The 25,351-nt window shown below is 54.8% G+C and overlaps 1 protein-coding gene across 6 annotated transcripts in view; it reads right to left on the reverse strand.

Annotated features, from left to right (window-relative positions):
* GAS7 (growth arrest specific 7) overlaps positions 1–25,351 on the reverse strand; it is a 198,585-nt gene that overhangs the window by 7,650 nt on the left and 165,584 nt on the right. For all 6 annotated transcript variants that reach the window (XM_032319625.1, XM_032319624.1, XM_032319628.1 and 3 more), the window contains exons 6-12: positions 21,693–21,782; positions 18,675–18,790; positions 16,129–16,203; positions 11,038–11,116; positions 5,490–5,618; positions 5,024–5,147; positions 768–847 (exon numbers count right to left, since the gene is read on the reverse strand). In XM_032319625.1, coding sequence (XP_032175516.1) covers positions 768–847; positions 5,024–5,147; positions 5,490–5,618; positions 11,038–11,116; positions 16,129–16,203; positions 18,675–18,790; positions 21,693–21,782 — 693 coding nt within the window. The remainder of the gene's footprint in view (positions 1–767; positions 848–5,023; positions 5,148–5,489; positions 5,619–11,037; positions 11,117–16,128; positions 16,204–18,674; positions 18,791–21,692; positions 21,783–25,351) is intronic.

Genomic DNA, 25,351 nt, shown 5'->3' on the forward strand with positions numbered 1-25,351 from the left:
GCCCAAGTGCCAAGCACACTTTGTCGTCCAGCCCAACGGAAGCGCACTGAGGATGAGATACTGTCCCTTCGTAAGAAATACTCGGGAGGTGCCCGGAGCAGGGGGGCGCTGCCCAGTCAGTTCTGACTCCTGGTTTCGGCTCAGGTCTATCTCAGAGTTGTGGGACTGAGCCCCAGGTCGGGCTCTGCACTCAGGATGGAGTCTGCTTGAGATCGCCCCCACAACTGCCTCTCCCCACCGCGCTCTCTCTCTCTCTCTAAAATAAATACATCTTTAAAAAAATACTCAGGAAGACAAAAAAGCGGGGTCTGATGCCTATTCCCTGCACTCCTTGATCAGAGGCCTCCACTCCCATTCCTTCTAAACAGCTATCCCAACCTCACTCCGTATGTGTCCTCTGTCTAGGACGGGCAACCCTGCCGGGGGTGGGTAGGGTCACGCTTTTCCTATAACTTGACTATTTGTCCTAAAGGTTCCACCGTATGTTTGGCTGAAGGCATCCTTGGTCAACTCTGACCCCTCCAGGGATAGCCCAAGAAGAGTAATAAGACCCAACCCCTGCCTGTGGTCACACAGCTGGAAGTGCCAAAGCAGGATCTGAATCCACAGACCGGCCCAGAGTCAAGGTCTTGACCTTAGTGATGGAGAGGATCTAATGGGCACTTCTGTGGCCACCTCTGCCCCATCCCACGCCCGCCAGCATTACCCCCGGGGTATCCTAAGCACCAGCCCCGCGTTGACAAGCTCTCACATCTCTGTTCACTCACCAACGTGGTGGTCACCATCTCTTCAAACCACTTGGACTGGGCTTGGTTGTAGAGGTCCACGCAGCGCATGAGGTCATCCCCTGGAAAAGATCATTAGCCACCATCACCCTCTGTCCTGTCCTCACCATGGCTGCCCCGCCCCATCCGTGCCCCAAGCCTTCTCCTCTCCCTGGGTCACAGAGGCCACCGGGAAGTGGAGGAAGGGGGAAGAGAGTGAAGGAAAGGGGAAACCCCTGGATCATGAGTGTCCATCTGAGCTTGACCAACAGATACCAAGAATTCAGGATGAAGTGTGAAGTGTATGTGTGTGTGCGGGGGGGAATGCTCCTAAGAACCCCCCAATCCTACCATGAACCCAAGAAATCCTTCCCTCTCTAAAGACGGCACTTTCATTTGGCACTGGAGAGTCTTTCTCAGTTAAAACAGGTTATAAGCAACTTAGAAGGAGTTAAGCATTAAAGAAGAGTCTGGAAGTTGCACACGTGTGTGTACGTGTGCTGGAACGTAATTCCAAAACACAAAACAATGTGTCTGACGGTCTGCGGCTCATTTACACACACACACAGGTATGCTACGCGCCAGGCCCGGGACAGTGGCCACTTTGGGCGACAGGGGATGCGGGGGAGGGAGTGAGCTCTTCCCACCACATTTAATTTCACAAAAGAGAGATGTGAAACCCACTGAACTCTTCAGTCTTGACGGCTGGTCCACTATTTTCCAGAAGGCAGGTACACGTGAAACATCTTGTAATGAGGAAGAAAACAAACCGTACAACAGGTGCAAGTGTGACCGCCACGTGCCAGCCCCAAGAACCTTGATTTTCCGATTGTCACAGGGTTCCAGAGACGGGGAGGAATCCCAGTCTGTGTTCTCAATGGGCAAAACTCGGGAGCCAGCCCCAAGCTAACCGATTCGCTCTAAACCTAGTAATTGCCGTGGATTCAAAGTTATACCTCTAACCACATCCCTTGGGGCTCATGTGTATCCTGAAATGGAAGTGAAAGAAATCAGGGAGACGTACGTCTACATGACCCAGGGCCCAGCTCAGAAGCCTCCTCCGACGAACCACCCCGCTCGCTGAGAGATGAGCCTGAGGAACAGAACCCAACCAAGGGGTCCTGATCCATCGCCAGTGAATGGGTCCCTAACCTCAAGAAGGACTGACTTGGAGAGAAGAGAGTACATACGTCACTGCAAACACACTCCCACCAGGAGCCCAGGAGCCCAGGAGCCCGGGCCTGACCAACAGCGGCGAGGGGCGGTCAGCATGTCCCTCTACAAACCTACAATACTCAAACCCCCACTGCCCTCTTCGTCGACCCTGATCTTGAGAACATGCTTTGGAATCGGGTAGCTGTAGGAGATGGTGTCTTCTGTCTACGAAGCCAGCCCGAGGGTACCCTTCAGAACAGAAGGAATTAGGGTCACAGCTTCTGGACCCGGAATATCCGGGCTGTCCTACCAGCTCCACTGTCTGGTAGCTGTGCGATCGTGGACAGTTAACCTGCCTACGTGCCTCAGGCCCACCACCTACACAATGGGAGAGCAGCGGTACGTCCACGGAGTGACGGGAAGATTAAGAAGTCGCGACATGTCTAGTGTTTGCAACGGACGCCGGCGGAGTTGGCACAAGAGGAACACGAGCTGTGGTGACGGCAATGATGACCAAACGCAATCCAGCCCCGCCAGGACCCAGAGGTGTGCCCTTCCAGAGGCTTCGGGAAAGAGGACGGAGGAGAGGAAAGGGAGGGACGGAGGCAGGGAAAAAGAACGGGCGTCTTCCCGGTGACGGGCCATCCAGGAACATGGGGACAAGCAGTGTCTTTGGAAGAAGAGATGGTGGGATTCTGGGTCCCAGCGCTCCAGGACCGTCACCATCTGTGAAGGGTACAGAAATACCCCCTGCCCCCCGCAGGAAGACTGAGGGCTTGGACGTGGACGCCCTGAGGCAGAGGGCCTGGCGCCTGGCGCACAGATAGGGTTTTGGAAAGGCAGAATTTTTCACAGTGAGATCCAAGGACAAGGATGGGTCACTTCTGTCACAGCGTCACTCCAAACTGTAGAGCTGATACACCGTGTTACCTGATTAACCCACAACAACCCGAGACACAAAGAGCAAAACCAGAAACCTTTACTGCTAGGCAGGGTCCTGGCCGGCGGAAATGTAACATTCTTCTCAACTTGGCTGAAATGTTCTAGAAAGCGCAAAGGGCGAGATTATGGAGAATGTGAGAGAAATGAAAATAAGAAGCTAATTACTGAGACTAAGAGAAGGAGAGCAAAATACCTAGGGTACGAGAGAAATGAAAACATACCAAAAAAATCAAAACTTGAGGACCAAGGCCAAAGGCAGTGGTGTGAGTTCAAAGAAACACCCGGCGGCTCAAATATGCACGCGTTTACTTCTTAAACCTGGAGCCAAAGAAAAAATGCGATCGGAAATATATACATATTGAAAAAGTTCTTTCTAAATCACAAAACCCAGAACTCATAATAAGAGGAAAAGACCGTTCACCAAAAATTTTGAGAAGAAAACAAGCCAGGGTAGGGTGGGGAGGGCAGGGAGAGAAAAGAAAGAAATATATAGAAAAAAAAAAGATAAATGGCAACCTTGGAAAAATATTTGCAATTCAAACTACAGGAGGTTAATTTTCCTGACCCATCATTCACCATTGTCAATCAATCCGTCAGAATCAAAGAAACACAGGAGAGGACGGAAGTTCATCAGTTCGGTTCACAGAAAAAAGTCACAGATGACACAGAGAAGTCGATTTTCGAAAAGCTCAAATTCACTCAAAAAGGAACGTACATCGCCAACAAAACAGTGGTTCTCACCAGACAGCTAGGATGGCGGAGTCTGGTCTCACGCAGTGCGGACCAGAGCTTAGGGGACGGGCACCCCTTACACGCCCACAGTGGACACCCCTCTCCAGAAAGCAGTTTGGAACCAGCCACGTAAACGAACCCAACGCTCTGACCCGGGAACTCACATCCACACTCTCTCCCTCCACGGACTGAGACTCACAGACACGCAGCTACAGTGACAACATTGCTGAACACCCACCGACCATCTCAAAGTCCTAGAAGAGTCCATCAGGGGAATCATGGAAAAAAAAAGAATTGGGGGTCTGGTCTCAGCGTACGTGGACATCATTCGACCACTGAGAAAGTCTTACGTACGGGATCAGATGGGTAAATAAATGTACAAGTGACAGAAGCTACCTCGGTAAAAATATAAGTTCAGGACATAGACGAGCAGCTGATCTAATGAGTCTACATTTAAATATTAAGAAAACGTTTTTTAATAATTCAGGCATGAGGAAGTGTTGATGGTGATTATCCCCTAATGGATAAGATTTTATATTAAGTGCTGGTTACCTTTTTTATTTTTGGCCAAGCAGCGACCTAATTTTATTTTTAAAATAATGAAATAAGTTGAACGAATTGAAATAGGCTCTCCCCGTCCCGGGTTTGCCTTCCCAATCCCTGGTTAAGTATATTACGCCTTCTATTTCTGGATCCGGTTAGCGCCACCAGGTTAAGATCTTTGTCCATCAAATGTCGAGTCTACACTACACCGCTCTGTGACTATTCCTACACCACCGTGTCGTCCCGTCCAGACGGCGGCTGCTCCGTCCTATAATGAGTTTAACCGTGCCAGATCACCAGAAACTCAGGTGAGAAGGGAGACCATCTGATCCGAACCCTAATGACAGCACGCGCTTTAATCCCAGAAAGCCATAAACAGCATTGTCCTGGCGTCAACTTGGACGTTCTGAAGAAATACGTACTAAGTCTGTCTTTTTTTTTTTTTAACTGGTTCTAACGGGCCATCCACCCCTTCCTTGTGCATCGGCTAATTTTTACCACAAGGTGGAAGCAGAAACCAACTCACTGGGGGGAAATCTTTGCAGGAGACTCTGAAATCCTGTTCTTTTGTGGGACAAAATGTCAGACTCTGTGGCAGGGGCAGGAGTCCCCCTGATCACCACTGGGCAGCCCTGGAGCCTCACTTGCTGGGTGGACAGGAGGCCTGAGTTCTGGGTACGGGGAAGAGTTTCTCCACCTCCTGAGCTCCAGGGCAGCTCCCACACCAGTAGGGCCTGGACACAGCGCTGCAGCCCCCCCACCCCAGCCTAGTCCTGGGACACACCTTTGCAGGCACCCCACCTGCCAGCACCGCCCCCCCAACTTCCTGTGCCTCCGAGGCCCCGGGGGAGGGGTGGAGAGGCAGGGCTGCCAGCGGCCACACTCACCAGCCTGTGTAGACTTCCTCCGTGCCTTCTTGATGTCCTCCTCCGTCTTGTTGCTCAGCTTGATCTCCAGCTGCTGGGTCTTCATCTCCAGGTCTCTCTGCCGCTCCGTGAGGGCCTTCCGGGCCTGGGGTCGGACGACACAGGGAAGCTGGCATATGGGGCTCCAAGCCGGGATGGCCCCACAGGTTCCACAGCCCAGCCTTCCCTTTGCTGGGAAAGGGTCCTCTCTTCTCCCCGTGTTCGTGGACATTTTACCCCGGCAGTGCCGAGCAGATGATGGCACCCGCCACCCCATTCTGGGGCCAGAGAGGCCCTTCCATGGCCGCAGTGGGCAGGGGCTGGACGTGCCCCCAGTCCCACACCCCACCCCGAAGCTGGAGGCTAGCATACCCCCCCATCCCCACCCCCAGCCCACCACCTGGGGACAAAGGCCTCTGCCAGCAGGCCCGGCCCCCCAGGCTCCCACCTTCTCTACCGCGGCATAGCGGCTGGCCAGCTGCTTGCGGAGGTCTGCGATGTGGTGGTCACACTTCTTCATGTCCTTCTTGAAGTTCTCTCGGAAGTTCATCAGGGGTTTCTCCACCTCGCTGTGCAGCTGTTGAGGACAGTTTTGGGGCGGGGGGGACACGCTCAGGACCCCGGGGCATCAGCGGCGTGGGAGGGAAGGTGCAAGGAGCCACGCAGCAGGTCTCGGGTTGGGGGTCGCCTTAGCTGGCGAGACCCCAGGATTCACACCAACGGACAGAGGGCTTGGTGTCTAAGCCTTTCTGAGCCCTTTGCCGGCGGCCTCCTGACTCCTCCAGGCACCCACGGCTTCTCATGGGACTTTGCTCAGGTCCTGAGCGGTCGCTGCTTACTTTCCAAACTGGGATTTTTCTGGGGGCAGAAGCCAAGCCACCATCTCCTCATCCCCAAGCACGGAGCACAGTGACGGCCACGTGCGGGCCATTTAAGGAGATGAGCTCGGGTCAGTTCTGTTTGCTCAACGTCTGCTACGGGCCAGGTGCCTGAGGCGACAAGGATGGTCCGGACACGGCTCAGAACTCGGGGAAGCCGTGGTGGGAACCCTGCCCCAGGCCAGGAGGAACTCACTTCTCCAGACCACATGGAGACAGGTGTACCTTCCCTCTGGGCAGAGGGAGCCGGCCTCCTCCTCCTGAGAGCCAGAGAGGGGCTGGTGTTCAGGCACTTTCTCTTCTCCCTATTTCCACTCCCTTCGTAAGGAGACCTTTTCCCGATCGGTGTGGACCTGCTGCGGTCAGAGCCGGGGGAGCGGCCCAGAGCCCAGGCGACAGGCTCTCATACTCAGCCTCCCGGAACCCCCCAACTAGCCCCCTGGAGCCCCCAACTCAGCTCCCGGAGCTCAGCATTCCAGAGCCCTCTGACTCAGATTTCCAGAGTACCTCGGCTCAGATTCCTAGAGTGCCTCGGCTCAGCCTCCCAGAGGCCCCCGACTTGGCCTCCTACGGCCTTCTTCCAGCTTTGCAGGGTCCCTCGCCCTGCACCTGTCCCTGAAGCACCTCTGGGAGACTCAGCTGAACTTCCCTGAACACAGGACCTCCCAACACGGGTTCTACTGCTTCTCTCTCTTCCTCCTCACCAGACTCTTGCCACATCCCCTTTTTCTCCAGAGCCCCCAGGACTTCCGTGTTTGTAGCCCTAAACCACCAAACACACGTGACTGTGAGTTCCGAGAGGGCAGAGACCTGCGGGCTTTGTCCCGCTGTGTCCACAGCGTCCGGTTGGAGCTGGCGCGGGGTGGGTGCCCCTTTACTACCTGGGAGAATGACACAATCTTCAGTGCCTGATGCCTGAGAGAGAAGTGGATGCCTTTGTTGATGACCTTCAAAGGCTAACAAAGCACAAGCCAACCAAACACCGTGCCCCCCATGTAAATGCCTCATTTTTCTGAGCCCCCAGAAGTGGCCTTGCCTAGGAAGATAGCCCCACCTGCTGGCAGCCTGCAGGACATTACACACTTGGGAGCTGCCCAGGACACACAGTCACTTTCCCATATAGATCAGGTATTGGCGAAGAAGTGGCTTCACTTAGTTGCTGTGGACACCTGCTCTTGATTTTTTTTTGGCGGGGGGCACTGATGAGAGTGAACTCAGCCTGTTGATTTGGTAACTCGGAGGTCGCTTTCCAAGGGCCTAGGAAGTGAACTGATTTCCAGAATTCCATGTGCCCAAGAGTTACCCAGAGGGACAACATTCAGGATTCCTGGGTCCCAGCCCCAGGTCCTGCGGTCTGGGGAAGGGCCCCAGAACCTGCCAATACATCAAAATGTGTCCCCCAGATTCCAAACTGACTTTCTGGAAACGTAATGCCACTTGTGGTCACAGGCATGTTATTCCATAGACAGAAACCCATGGATTCTCCTATATTTTTAAGTGTGCTTTCAAAAGACTATTTGTTTCTTTAAGAACGCTGGCTGGGTGGGGTGTCCATCCCTACTTGTTCCTTACGTCTGAGCACCTTAGTCTGCCCAGGGCCAGAAGGCCTTCCCGGACGCTTGCCCTCATGACCTCCTGAGCTGGCCTGAGAGTTGGGAAATCAGCTTAGCGGGGAGTGTAGGGTCAGGACTGGCTTTTGGATTAGAAAGAGAGAGCACCGGAGTGCATCTTAGGCAGAAGGACAAGGGCGGCTTCGGGAAGCATCTGTCTTGGCGACGCACGTGTATGCGTATCTGTATATGGCTATCTGGGCGAGGGCGCCTGCATGTTCTGGCTGCCCGTGGGAAATGTGTGACTGGGGGTCCCAGTCAGGTAAGCTTCAAGCCACCGATGTGGTCCAAACTCTTCATTTCACACATTAAAAAAAAAAAAAAAAAAGAAAAAAGGAAAAAGGAAGCCGAGAGATGCTAAGACTTGCCCCAGGTCCCAAAGCTTGTTAGGGAAAGCCCCAACATAGAACCCAACGTCTCTTGACTCCCACTGTCCCCCTAAAATGTCCCAACGGCACGCATGGTCTCTCCTGCCGGATTAGACTTCTCTTCCATCAGGAAGAACTTTCCCATTCTCCCTTCCTCGGCTGAAGCCGGGTATCACTTCCTTTGTATATGGCAATCTTGTTTCGTTAGGAGCTTTGTTGCCAGGAGCAGTGGCTGGAACCCGGAACCCGGAGAGAAGCACCGCCTGAAAGACGGCCCTGACGAAATTGCATTTCTTAAATGAGCACTCATGCAGAACACTCAGAGCGGAATTTCAAGGAGCCCTCTGGAAGCAGATGCTAAAATGGGTTTCGGGCATATTGGAGCCCTACGATCGACGGCAGAGGGATAAACCCTCGGAGCCCCTTTGCCTTCAAGGAACCACAGTCCTCCCACGGGCCTGCGGTCTGGTTCCTTAAGGCCACCAACACTGAAGGACAGGCTGGGGGCAGCAGACGTCTCATCGGACATCTGGTTTCCGTGAACATTGGTCTCAAGTCCCCCTCCCCACCCCCCATCGGCAGCATGTTGAAGTCCCCTGTGCCTTAAATGCCACCGGTCTGCCCAGAGAGAAGGTCCAGGGGTGGGGGGGGGCAAGTGGCTGATTAACTAAGTCTCACCCTTTGCTTCCCCCGGAGCAGAGCTGGAGGCTCTGTGACCACGAGCCTCGATGGAGCCTCTCTGCCCCGCTCATTTGTGATATGCAGAAGCTGACTGGCAAGACGGTGGAAAAAACCAAGGCCAAGGAGTGATTCCCTGCACAGAACCTTCTAGAAAGCTTACCCACTGGGATACTCTGATACAACAAACATGTATTTTGGCCTTTGTCCCCGGCTCCCAGACAGAACTCCTGAAAGCGCTGTAACTCTCCTGAGCGGTTGGGGGGCAAGGGGCATCTTTTGTGCTAGTATCTGGTCTCTGACCCTGGTCTCTGAGACAGAACTCCTAAATCCCTTGGCTCTTCCTGGATGAGAGAAGCATCGTTTGTTCTAATGAAGTGACCTTGGTGGTCTCCCAGAGAGCTTCAGGATGGGGGCTGGGTCACCGGAAAGCCCAAGCCACGATTAGAAGCTTCAAACTTCCGACCCCTCCTCCAACCCCTGGGGAGGGAAGGGGACCCGGAGGTGGAGTTAATAAGCGATTATCCCCACGGGATAAAAATTCTACAAAAATCTATAAATCATCGGGTTTGGAGAGCTTTGAGGTTGGTGAGTTGGTCAAGTCCATGGGGACAGAAGCTCCTAAGCTCAGGGCTCTTCCGGACCTCGCCCTGCGTACCCCGTCACCTGGCTGTTCATCTGTATCCTTCATGATGTCCTTTACTACAGAATAAACCAGTAACCTAAGTACAGGTCTCCCTGAGTTCCGGGGGCCATTCGGCAAATTATCAAACGTGCAGAGGGTGTTGTGGGAGGCCCTGATGCACAGCTACATCAGACACAAGTGTAGGTCACCTCAGAATCCAGTACTCGCAACGGACACCCTGTGGGACGGAGCCGCTCCCCGCCGGGATCTGAGCTGGAGAGCATTTTGTCACCTGCTGAGCATCTGGAAACCTTCAAGACAGGAGGGTCCTGCTGATGAACACCAGGTACGCCAGGGTTCCTGGGGACCCAGCAGGTAACCTTGCCAAGGCTGGATTCAGCTCTCTTGCACGCAGGCAGCCTCCCCGGGCCATCTCCCCCAGCAGCGGAGATCCCCCTGGGGTTGGGATGCGATAAGGGAGGCTTGAAGGGAACACTTCCCTATCAGCAGCTTGAAAATAACTACTTTGTGCAAGACAGGATAAAAGACGCCTCATTCGACTGGTAAAAATTTCCTGCCAAGGGCTCCGTGGCTGGGTTAGGGTGCCACTGTGAGCCCAGAAAGTCTCACTCATGGCTGAGTCATGGGTCAACCCAATCTCGGGGAGCTAACATCCTTCCGAAGCGGGGGGCTTCTAAAGCATTGTTTTCTCTTCACCCCCCAGACCTTTATAAAGCCCCTTCGTGGGTCCCAATCACGTGAGCCCTTCATTGTGCCCTCTCTGTGCAGGGGGACCATCACCGGACAGGGTGGTGAGATGTGTACAAAGCCGGAGTCCTGTCCAACAGCGCACTTCTCATGGGGACCTTAAAACCCAGAATGGTGATTCCTATGAGGAAAGCTCTAGAGAACAGATGGAACCATGAACGCAGAGTGTGGGAGTCAGGGAGGAGCAGCCAGACGCTTTTGGGAGATGCTACCTTCCTATGGTAGTAAAGGAGGCAGCATGCCCTCCAATTTAAAAACAGGGGCTCAGAGTTTAAGTGCTTTGCCCAAGCACCTTGTCGGGCTGCTGTGTCTGACTGGGGATGATGGAAAGAGCGTGAACCCCAGGAAGCAAAGGTCCCCGAGAATGGTGCTACCCTAAAGGGGTCTTTCTTCCTATAAAAGGTGACCATGCTCATGGTTGCCCCATCAGTCATTCACACTTTAGTATGAATTATTTCCTTTAGACACTGGGTTTATTTTTCCCCCTGAAGAGTAGGTGAGAGCCTGAGATGGAATTTGGGGATGCAGAGTGAACAGGAGAGAAACCCCACTGTCCTCAAGGTCACAAACAAAACCAGCAGATTTTCCCTAGGGCACAGTCTAGTCTCTCCTGACAGCATTAAGAAACAGAACATGCCCAGCAAAGGAGAGTGAGGGTCCCCTGAGGGACTGAGGGGTACCTACCCTCACCTCACAGAGCTGAACGCTAAACTTGGAGGAATTTTCTGAGGTGGTTGCTAAAGATGGCCAGCATTAAAATTCAATGGTCTACACTTAGCAAATTATATTAAAAACAAAGGTAATAAGTACTTATAACTACTAACCCTTATCAACCTTTTACGACTCTCCAAGATGCTGATGGACATTTATGCCTCCTGATGCTACCGTCTGGGGACAGTGGGTACCCCTGGCTGATGGTTGCTTTTGTGCCTCTGGTTCCCCGCACCAGAAATCCACACCATGGACCACGGAAAGGGGCCAGCAGGACACACCGGAGAGACCACGACGAGCCCCTCAGCAGTACATGGCTGCACACAACCAACCCAGAGAGGCCGCGGGGCCACCTTACCTTGGCGGAGAACTTGAGATGGACTTCCGCCTCATCCGCGAGGCTCTTCTTCACCTGGGCCCATGCTTCTCCCAGGGACCTACAACACGAGAGAGAACAGCAGACTGGGATCAGAGATCTCAGCACCCCCTGAGGGGCGGACAGCGGATCTCCAGGTGAGCCATCCCAAACCGAGCTGAGGGGCAGGTGCTGGCAGAGGCTGGGGAAACATCTGGAACCTCAGAGAAGCTGGGGAGAAGCAAGAGGAAGATGGGGTACAGCCGCAGGCGGGGGCCCTGGACACCTGCGTGTTATTGTCCCTGTGTCTTCCCAGGGCCCACCCCTGGCTCCTAGATGGACAGTGCAAACGCTTGTTGGTCTACCCAGGAAGAAGGCCAGCCACCTTTTCAGGGAGAAGCCGTCTGCAAACAAAAGGTGCCGCCACGCAGGGGTGCCTGGGTGGCTCAGTTGTTTAAGTGTCTGGTTTTGGCTCAGGTTGTGATCCTGGGGTCCTGGGGTCCCGGGATGGAGTCCTGTGCCAGGCTCTCTGCTCAGATAGGAGCCTGCTTCTCCCTCTCCCTCTGCCATTCCCCTCCTGGCCCCCGCCTGTGCTCTCTGGCTCTTTCTATCTGTCAAATAAATAAATAAAATCTTAAAAAAAAAAAAAAAAAAAAGGTGCCGCAACAGCCCTGCCTGCGGATAAGCCTCCAGTGGCCAGACTTCCAAGGGGGGGGGGGGGGAGACAGACCCCCAGGCTGCCTCTCACAGACACCCACGTAGCAGGAAAGGCCGTTCATCCTCCTCCACAGAGGCGGGGCCCCTGCCAGTCCTGAATCTGGGCTGGGAGCTCTGGTGCTGCCCACACCCTCCCGGAGGAAGACAGAGTCCTGAAAGCTAATCACTTTCTACTCCAAGGAGACGTCTCAGACAGAAGCGATCTCCCGAAATTCCCAAGGCTTTCACAAGCGGCCCTGGTGCCCTTCACTACTTGGAACGCTTGAGCCTTGCTGGACTTCCAGCAATACCCACGGGTCCCGGTTTCAGACCTCCTCCCCCAGCCAGTAAACCCAGGCTGACCCTGCAGGTGCCTCCATTTCATCAAAAAGCCACTTGCCCCCCGAGAATCCATAAAACGTGAGTGGGGTGGCAAAGCTGATGTAAAAAGGCAGCATGGGCCTCCAGCGGGGCCACCAGCAGCTGAGAACTGCCCAACAGAACAAAACGAGTCTCTGTGGCCACTGTCCCAGCCTGTCTGGTTGTGGTGCTGGCTCATGGGAAAGGACTGTGCAATTCTTTCTAGGAGTCTGGCAGCAGAGAAAGGTCCCCTGGGGTGGTCCTGGCTGGGGATCCCTGGGGAGCTCATTGGAGAGTGGGAGTGAGGAATGGGGTGCTCCAAGCTGGTTTGCAAGGGCCTGAGCTCCTGGAAGCGGGGCGGCTTGGCTCCTCCCCCGATTTGGCAGATGGGTGGGTGAGGAAGGAGGGGGAAGAAGGGGGAAGGAACAGTCGTGGAGGTCATGCAGATAGGACAGGATACCGGGTCCAGAGGCAGACACCCAGATACAGGCAAGTTACGTGTAACAAAGGGGCCAAGCAGCTCCGTGAGGGACGGAGGATGGTCTCAGCAAATGGGCAGAGACAACCGTATATCCACAGGGCAAAAAAGAGAACTCTCGACCCTCACCCGATGCCCTGCACATGGATTATGTCAAGAGGGATCACAGACCTAGAGCGAGAGCTGGGCGCCATGCAAAAGCAGGCCTGGGAGGAATGGGAACTCGAAAGAAGGCGGACAGAGAGGGTCCGTCCCTGCAGCCGAGCTACCCAGGAGCCTACATGGGAGAGCTCAGAAGCCAGAAGGGCCTTGGGTGGTCCGGAATCTGAGCCTACTGTCAGCAGGGTCACCTGCCCCAGGACTGCCTTAGGGGCCTTAGAATGTCATCTGGGTGAGGCTGTGGGGAAGGGGGAGGCCGCGTCAGGCTCTGGCCAAGGTCCTGGCCCCGCCCCCAGGCTGGGCATTCACAGGTAGGTGGGCAGGCACTGCTGCAAACGCCCAGAGCTCCTCCAGCCACCCGTCCCCCTCCCCAACCCCAGAATTCCAGGCCCCCTGGAATTCAGGAGGAAAAAAAAAAAAGCAATTTAGAGATTCTCTCACTTGAAGACAGATTTTTTTTTTCATCTCATGAGAGGTTAATGAAAGAAATAAAACCTGACATAAATTTCCGTCGCAATGCAGTCCGAGGCCTGCCCAACGGAAACGCACGCTCCTGTCACTGTTACCAACGAGAAAAGACCCAAATCCCATTTCCTTCCCACACAGGCGAGAAAGACGGGAGAAGGAATCCATCACCAGTGCACACACCCTGCGGAATCGGACCGGGCGCAGCGCCCGATGCCCGCCCCTCCCCCACCAGCATCTTCCTGGACTGCCCCAGGGTTCTGGGCTCCGGCACCCCGCTCATGTCCAAAGCTCTGTGTCAGTGCCAAACGGCACGGCTGCACATTGTGGGCGGGGGGACCCCACGCGTTCACCCACCCCATACACCCACCCCCCCAGGAGGCACATGGGCTTGCAGCCGCGACGGCAAAGTATGCGTTCGTGACCGTGTTGCAGGGGCATGGCGTGTGGGCAAGCGAGCGGGCGTGTGCTGCACGGCCCGTGTGTGTAAGGGCATGTGGCGGCACAGGCCTGGTGCGTGCAGCTGGGAGCATATGCTGAGCCCGCTGGCAGGTTGCAGTGTCCTTGGCAGCAGCCCAGGCCGAGGAGGTGGAAGCCGGAAGCCGCGAGAGCAGCATTGCATTTGCCGGGCAGGGGATATCTAAGAAAGCCTCCGTGCCAGGGTGGAGGGGGGACACCCCCCACAACCCCCCCCACCTCCACCCTCGCTTCCTACCCCCATCTCAGGGCCCAGTGTGCGGGGTGGAAGGCGGCCACCGGGTCGGTGGCAGACCACACGGAGGCTGCCTCTCGGCTGCACAGCGAGTCCACGCAGAGAGGCCGGAATGAAAGCCACATGGGGCTGGCACAGCCGGTCCCCTGAAGGCTTCAAGGCGTGCGGGCTGCCCTCTGATGACCACAGCCACCCAGGACAGGACGACCTCCATCCTCGGGGCTCACTTCCCCTTGCAGCAGGGGTTCCAGCACAGCCTGCCCCAGAGTGAGGTAGGCACTGGGGAGAAGACCTGGCGGGGCCTTTCAGCTCTCCCCTCCTGAGTCCGGTCACCTTTATGATGGAGGCAAAATCCACCTTAGGTGAAACTAATTGTTTTAAAGAGGGCGATCAAGGGCACTAGGTATACTCACTATACTGTGCAACTCTCACCTCTACCCTGATCCAAAACATTTGTACTCCTGTTAAGGAGCCCCCAAATCCATATGCTGAAGACCCACACCCCAAATTCATGTTTGTGTCCCCCCCAAGTCACATGTTGAAGACCTAAGCCCCATAACCCAGTGTAGCCCCCAAATTCATATGCTGAAGCCCTCAAGCCCCCCACCCCAAATTCCATGTTTGTGTCCTCCCCAAAGCCACATGGTGAAGCCTTAAGCCCCCACGCCAAATTCATGTCTGTGTCCCCCCCAAACCCATATGTTGAAGCCCTAAGCCCTATACCCCAGTGTTGCTCCTCAAATTCATATGTTGAAGCCCTAAGGCCCCCACCCCAAATTCGTATTTTGTGATTCTCCCAAATTCATTATGTTGAATCCCAAAGCCCCCACCTCAAATTCATACATGTTGAAGCCCTAAGCCCCCACCCCAAATTCAAATGGTGGTGTCCCCCCCAAAGCCACCCAGTATGGCTGTTACTTGGAGACTGGGCCTCTAAGGAAGTAATTAAGGTCAAATGTGGTCAAAGGGGAGGGGTTTCTGATTCAATAGGATTCCTGTCCTTACAAGAAGAGACTCCAGGGAGCCTGTTCTCTCTCCACAGGGCGGGAAAACCATAGGGAGAAGGCGGCCACCTGCAACTCAAGAGGAGGGCTCATGCCGGACCTCCAAATCTTGGACCTCTCGGCCTCCAGAACCAGGATAAATTACATTTGTATCATGGAAGCCACCCGATCTGTAGGATTCTGTTACAGGAGCCCAAGCAGATGAATATACACCCCTGAAAGGAAACCCCGAACCCATGAGGCTGTTACCCTCCATTCCCCACTCCCTAGGCAACCACCCACCTCATCCCACCTCCATGGGTTTGCCTATCTGCACATTTTATATAAATGGAAATCTCATTTATATGAGATTTATATAAATCTCATCACATGCACTCTTTTCATCCCACGTCTTTCACTTAGGATGCTTCTAAGCTTCATCCACATGGTAGCCTGGGTCAGGGTCGTTTCCCTTCTTATGGTGAAATAATATTCCATCACATATCCAGTCTGCATGGACACCATTTGTTCATTGGCTCATCCCTTAATGGACCTCTGAATTGTTTGCACGTTTTGGCTATTGTGGATCCTGCTGTTACGAACACGTGGGTACATGTATTTTGTCTGAGTATCTGTTTTCAATTCTTCTGGGTCTGAACCTACGAGCGGAATTGCTGGGTCATACAGTAATCTCAGTTTGTGTTCCTAGGCACTGCCAAAGTGTTTTCCCTGGTGGAAAAGAGCATTTTACATTCCCAGGGCAGGCTGCAAGTCTTTGTCAAGAGATGAGCAGACAAGCCTTAAGTCTTCCACCGCTAGGGACCCCTCTGTGGTTGGGAGGGTGGGGTTGAGCCTGCCACAGCCCAGGCTTGACCCAAGGAGGTCTGGACCCCTGTAGCTGGAGAGGGAGGGGAGCCTGGGCTTCGGGCTCATGGGAGAGAATTCTAAACGAGGGCCTGGGTCCAGAATCCTCTCTCACCCGGTGTCTCACCAGCTTGCCCTCAGAGAGAGGGGTGCTGGGGTAAGTGTCTGGGGGACAGCATCTAGCTAACAGGGCAGAGGGGGTAGGAGGCCCTTGTCCAATACAGAGAAGATAATGTGGAATTTGCCCCCTCGGAGCCAAGTCTATACAAACTTCCCCATTTCAGTGGGACCGCGCAGGGATCAGGGATTGATGAGGAAGAACTCCCCCTTCCTGTTGGTGGTTCCTCTCCATTCCCATCACCGTCCTCCCTACTCACCCTTCCTCCTGTGCAGCCAACGAGTTCTGAGAGAGCTTAGCTAGGTTTTTCGCATATTCCTCTTCGATCTTTATCCTGCAAAGCGAGAAAACCCAACAGGTCAGCTCTCCAGCACCAGACTGAGCAACCACCCACCTCATTCTGGCTCCAGGGGTCCGACCTGCAGCCTAGTGCTCACTGACTGCAGATAGAAACCCACTAGACCACAGGCTCTGAGAGTTTAAGGCCCTTGTCTATCCACGCAATACACAGCAGGTGCTTAAAAAAATCTTCATTGGCTGGACGAACTTGTGCAAATCTCTGTCTCCTCATCTATAAAAAAAGATGTTTCCACCTGTCTCCTGGGCCACGAAGAAGTGCTCTTATTCACACGGCTCCTAGCCCAGGGCTGCACACAGGAGGCCCTCAGATCAATGATGTCACTCATGATGGACCAACAAGGACCCCAGGGCTGCCTCCCTCCAGGCCCCAGAACCTCCGACTTAGACCCTCCTAAGTGGTGGCAGCCCCTGGGAAACAGGAGCACCACCTCCCCCCTGCGGCCTCCCTGCACCCCTCCTTCCCTCCCTGTGCCTCCAGCTGTCAAGCCTGCAAGGGCACAAGTATTTCCATGGAAACCAGGCAGTGCCCAGAGCTGGGGCTGATCCCATTCCCTAGAGAGGGAAGTTGCCTTGGATTTCACTTCCAACAGGGGGGCCCTTGACACACTTTCCAGGCAACTCTCTCGGGAGCGTTCTGTCCTATCTGGCCCGTGGCGTTTGAGTGTCGTCAAAGGCAACACTCACCGCCTGACTGCTCCTCTGGGCTGCACTGGGACACCCGGGGCCACCCCTCCGAAGCCCCAAGCCCTGTCACCCGACAAACGGGGAGGCCCCAGAGACACTCCGAGGGCCGCAGCACCTGCTCCCGGCAGCTCCGGAAGCTGATGGCCCACAGGTGCTGTGATGTGAAATGGGGGTCCTCACCAGGCCCCCTGGCATCATTCTGAATAAGATTTTCTGCTTTGCCCCTAGAGACCCACAGCCACATTCCCTCTCTCACGGCTCTGCCCTCTCCACCACCTCCGGCCAGGCTCCGGCGCCCGCTGGAGTTTCTCTCCTGCTCTGTCACTCCCTTGCCATCACTCTGCCCTCCCCTGGGTGACGCTGGTGGCCACCATGCAAGCTCCAGCCCATGACCAACACATCTCTCTGCTAGCTTCACACCTCCAAACCACCTCGAGGCCAACCACACCCGCCAGGCACGCCTTCCCCTCTAAGCCCTGCCCAGCTGCCCTATGCCAGGGCCTCGGCAAGCCCCCAAGCCCAGCACACTCCACCTCTGCTCTCGCCTCTCCTGGCTCAGGAAGGCCTCCCAAGAAAAGTCTGCATTGTTCACAGAAGGCCAGCGTGTTCTGAAATGGCAGATTCCATTTATTGGCTCCCAGGACATTTCAGGGTGTGTATGTTCACACTCTACTCCATTCCCTGCCAGCGTAACGGCTCATAAAAGAGAGATTTGATGATACAAATAGAAAACAGGCCTCCTAAGGAAAAGAGGTGCTTTAAAATGCCAAAGAGTTATTACATTATTGTTATCATTAAAAAGCTTTCTTAAATACGTTACCATTTGCTGTAAATATGTCCAGGGTGCCCTGGAAACTCCAGGTGGCAAATCGTGTGTATGTGCGTGTGCACACGCGGGTTGTGTGTGTGCATGTGTGTGCATGTGTGTGCTGGTAAGTGTGTACTTTACAGGGTCTCAGACCTTGGAGGGACTGACAGGCGGGAAGGTGGAGGAGGAATTTCTTCTCCTTACACTTGTTCCTGTTTCCATCAGGCTGGATTGGTTTCCTCTTTACATTCAGACAAGCCATCCTTCAGCAAAACCATTACTGTAACCCCCGTGCTGGTCACAATGACCTCACCTGACACTTCCATCTCACGGGAGCTCCCTGGATGCAGGGATGGGGGAGTGGGTTCTAGACGGCCAGGTCTGGGACACAGTTTGGGTTCAAAGATGAACATTCTCCTTTTTTTTATGACAGGGACAGGGCTTCCAATGAGGGCCACACAGGAAAGTCAAGGAGCTAAGCAGTATGTGTGGGGATACAGTAGGGAGTGGTGGAGACTGTGGACACATGAAAGTCAAGGAGCTAAGCAGTCTGTGTGGGGAGACAGTAGGGAATGGTGGAGACTGCAGCAAACCAGACCTCAGGCTCCCTCTCCAGGGCATTGCCATCTGGCTCTGGCCCATTGTTGTGTGAGCCGTTCTTGCCAGACTTTTGGCCTTCTCAAGACAAGCCAGTTGGCCAGCTTGTAAGGTAAGACACATAAAAAATGTTGGTCCAAACTTTAAACCTATCAGAGGTCTTAGCAACACATCTGCAGGTTAGATCTGTCCCGAGAGTCACAGCTGGTACTCCGGGTCTCACGTTCCCCATGGCGCGAGCAAGGCCCAGTGCTGGGTGGCCAGTGCTCATCCCAGCCGCTCCCCGACCTCAGGCTCAGAGGGGCCAAGGGGGCGCTGTCTGTGACCATGGGAGCTGGGAGGGGCATGGGCCTCACCTCTCCCGGATGAATTCTGACATTTCCTTCTGCATCTGCTTGCCCTTCAGTTGCTTCTGAAGCAGGAGCTCAAACCCAGCCACCGTGCCATTGCCCTGGGGGTCCTTCTTATCAGCCTAGAAGGGACACAGAAGCACGAGACATTAGGTGACAGGGGTGTCCAGAGCGGCAGGGAATGGGGCGTGGGGAAGGCCGTCCACAAAGGGACCCGGGTGTCCCTGGAGACAGGACCTCAGCCCAAGAGGGAAGCTGTGCCCACTGTCCCACCTTTGTCTCTCCTGCTGCCCCCACCCCCACCTTCACGGGCACACTCAGACTTGAGCCCTGCAGCTGCTGCCCCTCCCCCACGACCACGACCTTTGATTCTCCCCACCTGGGAAAGAAGAGGAAGAAGGGGGAGTGGCCAGGAACAGCAGCTCCCAATGGCTCCTAGCCATTCCCTCCAGGTAGCTGCTGAGGCTGGCAGGAAGCTCTGGGGAGTCTTGGTGGCCTGACACTCAGCTGAGACAGTCTGTGGCCTGAGGGGCAAGTGACCCTCACCGTAAGCCCTCTGGTCTCCTGTCAGCCCCCAGTACTGGCCAGGCAGTGGCATCCTCTCACATTCATACCAATCACAGGGGCTTCCAGGAGAGACCCGACTGAAGGGAGGCAGGAGTTCTGGAAAAGGGCAGGGTGCCAGGGTTGACATCCCAGCTGGGAAGCCTCGGGCGAGCTCTCCCCTCTGTCTGAGCCTGAGTGGCTTCATCCGTGAAGCTGGGGAATACTGGTGCCCACCTCCTGAGGTCATTTCGGGATAAGTGACCTCCAGAAATGGCCTGGCATAGTGCTCGCCCGACACGAAATGCTCGGTAAGTGCTACCTAATATTCGTCCACTTTGAAGTAAGTTGGGACTCGGGGAAGATGGCCAAGTCAATGAAATGAGAGCTCAGTACTGGGTCCATTTTGCAAGCAAATACTCTCAAAATTTCCAAAACTAAATGTTTTCTTTTGTTTTGCTTGCACTTTCCTCAAGGACAGCCGAATACCTCTTCCTTGCCTGCCCCTCCCCTCCAACATCCTGCCTCCTGCCCAGAAGCCCCTAGGTTCACCCTTCCCTGCAGGATATTCATCTCGGCTCTGAGACTTCTCGGGTACCCCACCTAAAGCCGTGGTCTGCCCCATTATAGCCTTTCCCCATCAGAAATGCAAAGTCAGATGCTTTGGTTCTTAATGGAAGGGGTTAAAAAGGCATCTTTTGATATCAGCAGGTGCATCAGTGAGGACCCTGTCCCAGGGTCCAAAAGACCTAGTCCTTGTCTCAGCTCAGCCTCCGGATGACGCAGTCAGACCTTTCCAATCCTAGGTTGTATCCTCTGCCCACCCTCCCCCCTTGGCAATAGGACTGAGTTGCATCTCTAAGACCCCTTCCACAGCAGTTTTAGGAAAAGGGAATTCTGGAAAGGGGTGGGTGATGTGTGGAGAGAAATCCACTTCCTATCATCAAGCATTTAATAAGTTTACGGACATCCGCCCACCAACCCCCCCCCCCCAACATGGGATCCCCTTTCCTCAGCTGTCCTGACACAAAACCCGCTGGGCCATACTGCTAATACCTCCTGGGACAGGGAGATCACTATCCCACAGGACACACCAAGTCATCGGAAGCTACTCTGGACAATTAAAAGCTTCTCCAAGTACGTTTAAGCTTAGTACATTTCATTGTTCCAGGGCTCCCCAACAGCCCCGCGTGAAACCCCATGCGTGCTGATCTCCAGCTCTTGTGGTGGGCACTCCCAGGGTTCCAGCTAGTCTCCCCTGAATGCCCCCCTTCCTGCGCCCCTCGTTAGGGACAACGTCTCTAAACTCAGACACTTCTCTGTAGCTGCTACCATGCTTCCCTGACTCCTGCACCTGCGGGTGATGTCCACCGTGCCCCCTCACAGCCCTTCCCGCACACTGCTTCTAAACCACATCACATCTTATTCCAACAGCTTCCGATTGCAAACAGAAGGAAACCCAGCATGCTCCCGGGACCTACAGAGTCTCGTACACTCTGACCTCCGCGGCCCCACAGGTCCCTCCTCACAGTGTTAGCAGCCCCTGTCCGCACAGATCCCCACCCTGACCTGGAAGAAACATGGTGGGGGGGGCAGGACAGGAATTGCCAGGCATCTCTGAGAGCCCAAGTGACTTGTCAACGCAACACAGCACTTCTGCCCGGTGCTTGGCTGGCAAATCTAAAAACGGGAAGCAATCCGTCCCGCATGGTGGGGAAACAAACAGCTTTTATTTTGTTTATTTATTGGTCCTCGGGGTCCCTGTGAAAGTTGTGTTTTTGAGGTTTTTTTCCTCCTAAAGTGTACAATTTGCTGGCTTTTAATACGTTCACAAGGCTGAGCAACCGTCAGCACTATGTGAATCCAGAAGGAGGCGATCGCACTTTGAAAGTCATTGCAGACTTAAAATGTGCACGCCGAGGGCTATTCTTAGAGTTTCTGAGCAGGTGGGCCGTGCATTTGTCAAAAAATACCTATTTAATTGTGCGAAAATACACCTAAGATAAAACATATCATCTTTTTTTTTTTTTTTCCCTTTTTTTCAAGTAGGCTCCATGCCAGCCTGGAGCCCAGCACGGGGCTTGAACTCACAACCCTGAGATCTCTCGAGACCTGAGTGGAGACCAAGAGTCGGACGCTTCACCCACGGAGCCGCCTGGGTGCCTCCACTCAAGTCAGCTCTAGTCTCCTGCCTTTACCAAGCAGCCGGGAAGTAACCCTCCTGCTTATCTGACTTCCGTCTGGGGTTTCCGTGTTCTCCTGAACGCAAACCCTGTCCATTCTCTGAGATTTATGGAACAATCTGGACTCCAAAGAGGGTCTTAAATTTCTCCCTTGGATGCTCAGTCTACCAACAGGTTTTGACAGGAGCGGACCCTCTCTTTTGAGCTCCAGACCCTTCAGGCCCCTTCTGGGTGTCCTCCAGGGGTGGGGGGAGGGGATGGTGCTGTCACACAGTGGGGGAAACTGAGGCACGCTTACCCAGAAATAGTCACAATAGCTCCACTCGGTCGGTTTCAGCAGCTGTTGCTCTGGCATCGTGTCTGGGTGAGGGAACGTCACGCAGTTTATCTGCAGGGCACAGAACAGGAAAGAAAATGCCTCACCTGGAAGGCTGGGAGCCGCTGGGACGGCTCTGCCCCCGGAACACAGCATTGCTGAGGTCTCCCATCAGCGCCAGCTTGAGAGAATGTGCCCTGAAGGCTTGGGGATGCTCCAGGGGCTCAAATTTCAAGTGAGGGGCAACAGCACCCAAACCCACCCCAACGGGGCCAGAACCGGTCCCAGTGCTCTGAAGGGCAGTGAAACAGGACCTCTCAAACCCACAAACCAGGGACTGCAATTCAGAAAAGGGCGCTCTGCGGACGTATCTGCGTGTGTGTGCAATGACATGCGCACACAGCCTTTCAGACCATCTGTAGCAGAAAAACACAGCCCCAGGAGCAGGGGAGTGGCTAAACAGAGCACAGGACGGTGGCGGGGTGTGTGTGTGTGTGTGTGTGTGTGTGTGCATCTCTTGGGGTTTGCATGGACAGCCGAAGACACCGGGAGAAAGTCTAGGTTCTATTACTCAGCAGGAAGAAAAAAGGCAAGATATCCAATAGTATTTAGAGTTGTTACCATTTGTAGAAGGGGGGGAGGAAGAGAAAATATGGACACATTTGGTTATTTATGTATAGAATCCTAGAAGCTGACGACATCCCCGGCTTCCAGAAACAGGAACTAGGCAGCGGAGAGGTTACGTTGTGTGTTTTAATCACTATGTATTCTACAGACAAAGAGTTGAAAGCGATCACGCAGGACGGGTGCTTGGGGCTGGCCCTCGCCCAGGAGAGGGCAGTGCAGACATTCCTGGGGCCTGTCTCAGACCATCCTGCCGGAGCATGTCCGCAACGTCCTGGCTTTCCCCATCAGGTGGAAACGGTTTTGCCACTTCTGTTGCTGGTGTTGCTTCAAGCCTGGGATGTGCTTCTGGGGAGCCCATTCAGGGAGGTTTTTTTTGTGGGAGCTGCAGAACCTTGGGGAGCCCGCACCTGCTGATGTGGGAGGAACGGTGCAGAAAGCCCTGGGGTTCTGGACAGAGGCCACACACTCCGGTGCGAGGCAGCCGTGCAAAGGGGCGAGGGGCTGCCTGTGTAGAAGCCGCAGTTTGGGGGGGCGGTGACCGGCCTCCGCTCTGGGAAGGGGCAGGGTCTGCGAGATCCTTCTAACGAGCAGATACCCCTTTGCTCCTGCAAACTGTTGGCAAGCCGGCGGGAGGAGCCCCGTGGGTCGCCAGTCGGGTGACACGACCCAAGAGGGGCTGCAAATGGGGATGATGCATGAAGCGTCTCCAGGTTTAAAGGTTGGCATGTAAATTATTCAAAGTTAAGGGGAACAACAGCAAAAGGACATCAACAACAGCAGCACGTCGGGCAAAGAAAGTCCTCTGCAAGCTACGTCACGCCCACGGGCCCCCAGCCTTGACCTCGGGGTTCAGGGGCTCACGGGGTGCTAAGTACACGTCGCGTGGGCATCGTCCCACATCCCGCCCCGGCTGCCAGGGGCCGGAGTCTCTCTTGTGGTCCCAGCCAAGGACAGGAGCGCCCTCCTCCGGGTTACACACACCTGGTGGAAGGAAGGGCCGAGATGCCCCATCCGGAGGGAAGCGGGGGGAAGCAGCAGGAAAGACCAGGGGCAGGAAGGGCCCAGAGAATCCTGGAGAAGCGGAGCATGGAAATTCCCCAAGGTCAAGGAGGGAGGCCCCAGGGTGGGGAACTTCCTCCTGGTGCCTCCCGGTGGGGGAGGGCCAGCCTCTCCATGATGCCCAGCATCAGGCAACGGTCTCCCCAAACCCTCTTTTCAGGCTGACACCCTCAAGGGGTGCCCAGAGGGGAGTCTCCCACCAAGGCTTTGACAATCGTGGAAACAAGGGCCAGATTCCAAAGGTTTGCATATTCCTTATTTCACCGGCTGGTTATTCTCTTTCTGCAAATACCTGCGATCACAGGACACCCTCGTGTTGCTTAATAATGGGGTCCGTGCAAATTTCAACGAAATCCAATGACAAATCAACAGAGACATTAGATTGGGTGTTAAGCATCATGGAACTAGGGGGACGGAGGTACTTGGAATTGGACACAAATGTCTTTTAGAGCACCCTGTTGGGGGCTAGTGGTGAAGAGGGGTGGGGAGGGTGAGGTTTCATCCCTGTCATTGCTTCTACCACTTTGTGGGGACACCGGTCCTTGGATGGACCGGCCAGGGGCCCCAGGGTGCCTGTCTCCGCCTCTGCCAGCTCTGGTTTGGGGATGTCTGCTCCTGGCTGGCCCACAGGGATAAATTACCCCAATGCTCCTCCGAGCCCTGCACCCCCGCCAGCCCCCTGGGGGGAGGCAGTCGTAACCACTGGGAATCCCTGGGGAGCCTGTCCTCAAGGACCCCACCAGGAGCCTTGCACGCATTCCTGTGTCATCGGTCATCATCTCGGCTGTCAGTCACGTTGCTACCCGTCCACTGACTGCGTGCAAACGTTTCTCACGTGCCCCTCAAGATGCTAGATCTTTCCAGCACTTAGCACACATACATTTGTAATTACGTTTCTCACGACCATCTAATCAGCCAGACCGTCTGTTCCACAAGGGGAGGGAGACCCTTTCCCTGCTGCTTCCCTCATCCCTGGCAAACAGAAGCCCCGGGGGGGGGGGGGGCTCAGTAAGCATTTCTGGTGCAGGCCAGAGGCAGACGGAACAGTCTCTGTACTCGGCGACTTTATAGCCTCGCGAGGAAGCAAACAAGTATGCAAGGGATTGCACGGCTCTGGGATAAATCTACCACTGGTAATAAGCCTCCCTCGATATGCAGGACCACCGCCCACAACGGAGAGGCTCCCACCCAAAAGAAGAACATGTAGAGAAGCCTTTCCCCATGGAAACTTCCCAGGCATGGAGTCCTGTACCCCCCGGAGAGCCACTTTCCAGGTTAACACCACCTCCGGGACAAAGCCTGCCCTCCTCCCAAGGCCTCCTGGGCACAGTGAGAACCCGGATGGCATCCTCCTCCCTGCAAACACAGGGAAAATGCTCAGGAACCACCTTCTGCTCCAAGAAGAGCTGAAAACGTGCCAGCCGTTGCCCTAAGTGCTGTCCCCGCCAGGCGGATGCCATTATTAGCCCTGTGCTACAGAGGAGCAAACTAAGGCACAGAGAGGTGAAGTAACTTCTCCAAGATCACACAGCCTGCGTGTCTCGGCAGAGCCTGTGTCTGAAGTCAGGCAACCCGACTGTTTTTAGCTTTCGTCACACTGTCTTCCACACACCTCACCCGCAGCAGGGGTTCGGGGAGGAAGGGGTGCTTGACAGGGAGCAGGAGAGGAGGTATGGAGGGGGGAGAGGGGCAGTTCTGGGGGGGCGACCCCCACCCTCGCTCCTCTGAGGTCACCGTCCTCCACCAGTAGCATCTTCACGCCGACACCGTTTTTCTCCAACCTGTAGATAAATACCAGAACCCCTTCTCTGCCCCCATGATCCCTTGCCCAGCTATCTGGCAGCTAGCTCTGTGTTTGCTTCTGGAGGGAGGCTGATGTGCGAGGGTGTGCAAGAGTGGGTCTGAGAGTGGGTCAGAGCCAGGGTCTGTGCAAGCAGCAAAGACCCCAAGGGCTC

Source organism: Mustela erminea, chromosome 18 (assembly GCF_009829155.1).
Source record: "Mustela erminea isolate mMusErm1 chromosome 18, mMusErm1.Pri, whole genome shotgun sequence".
NCBI lineage: Eukaryota > Metazoa > Chordata > Mammalia > Carnivora > Mustelidae > Mustela > Mustela erminea.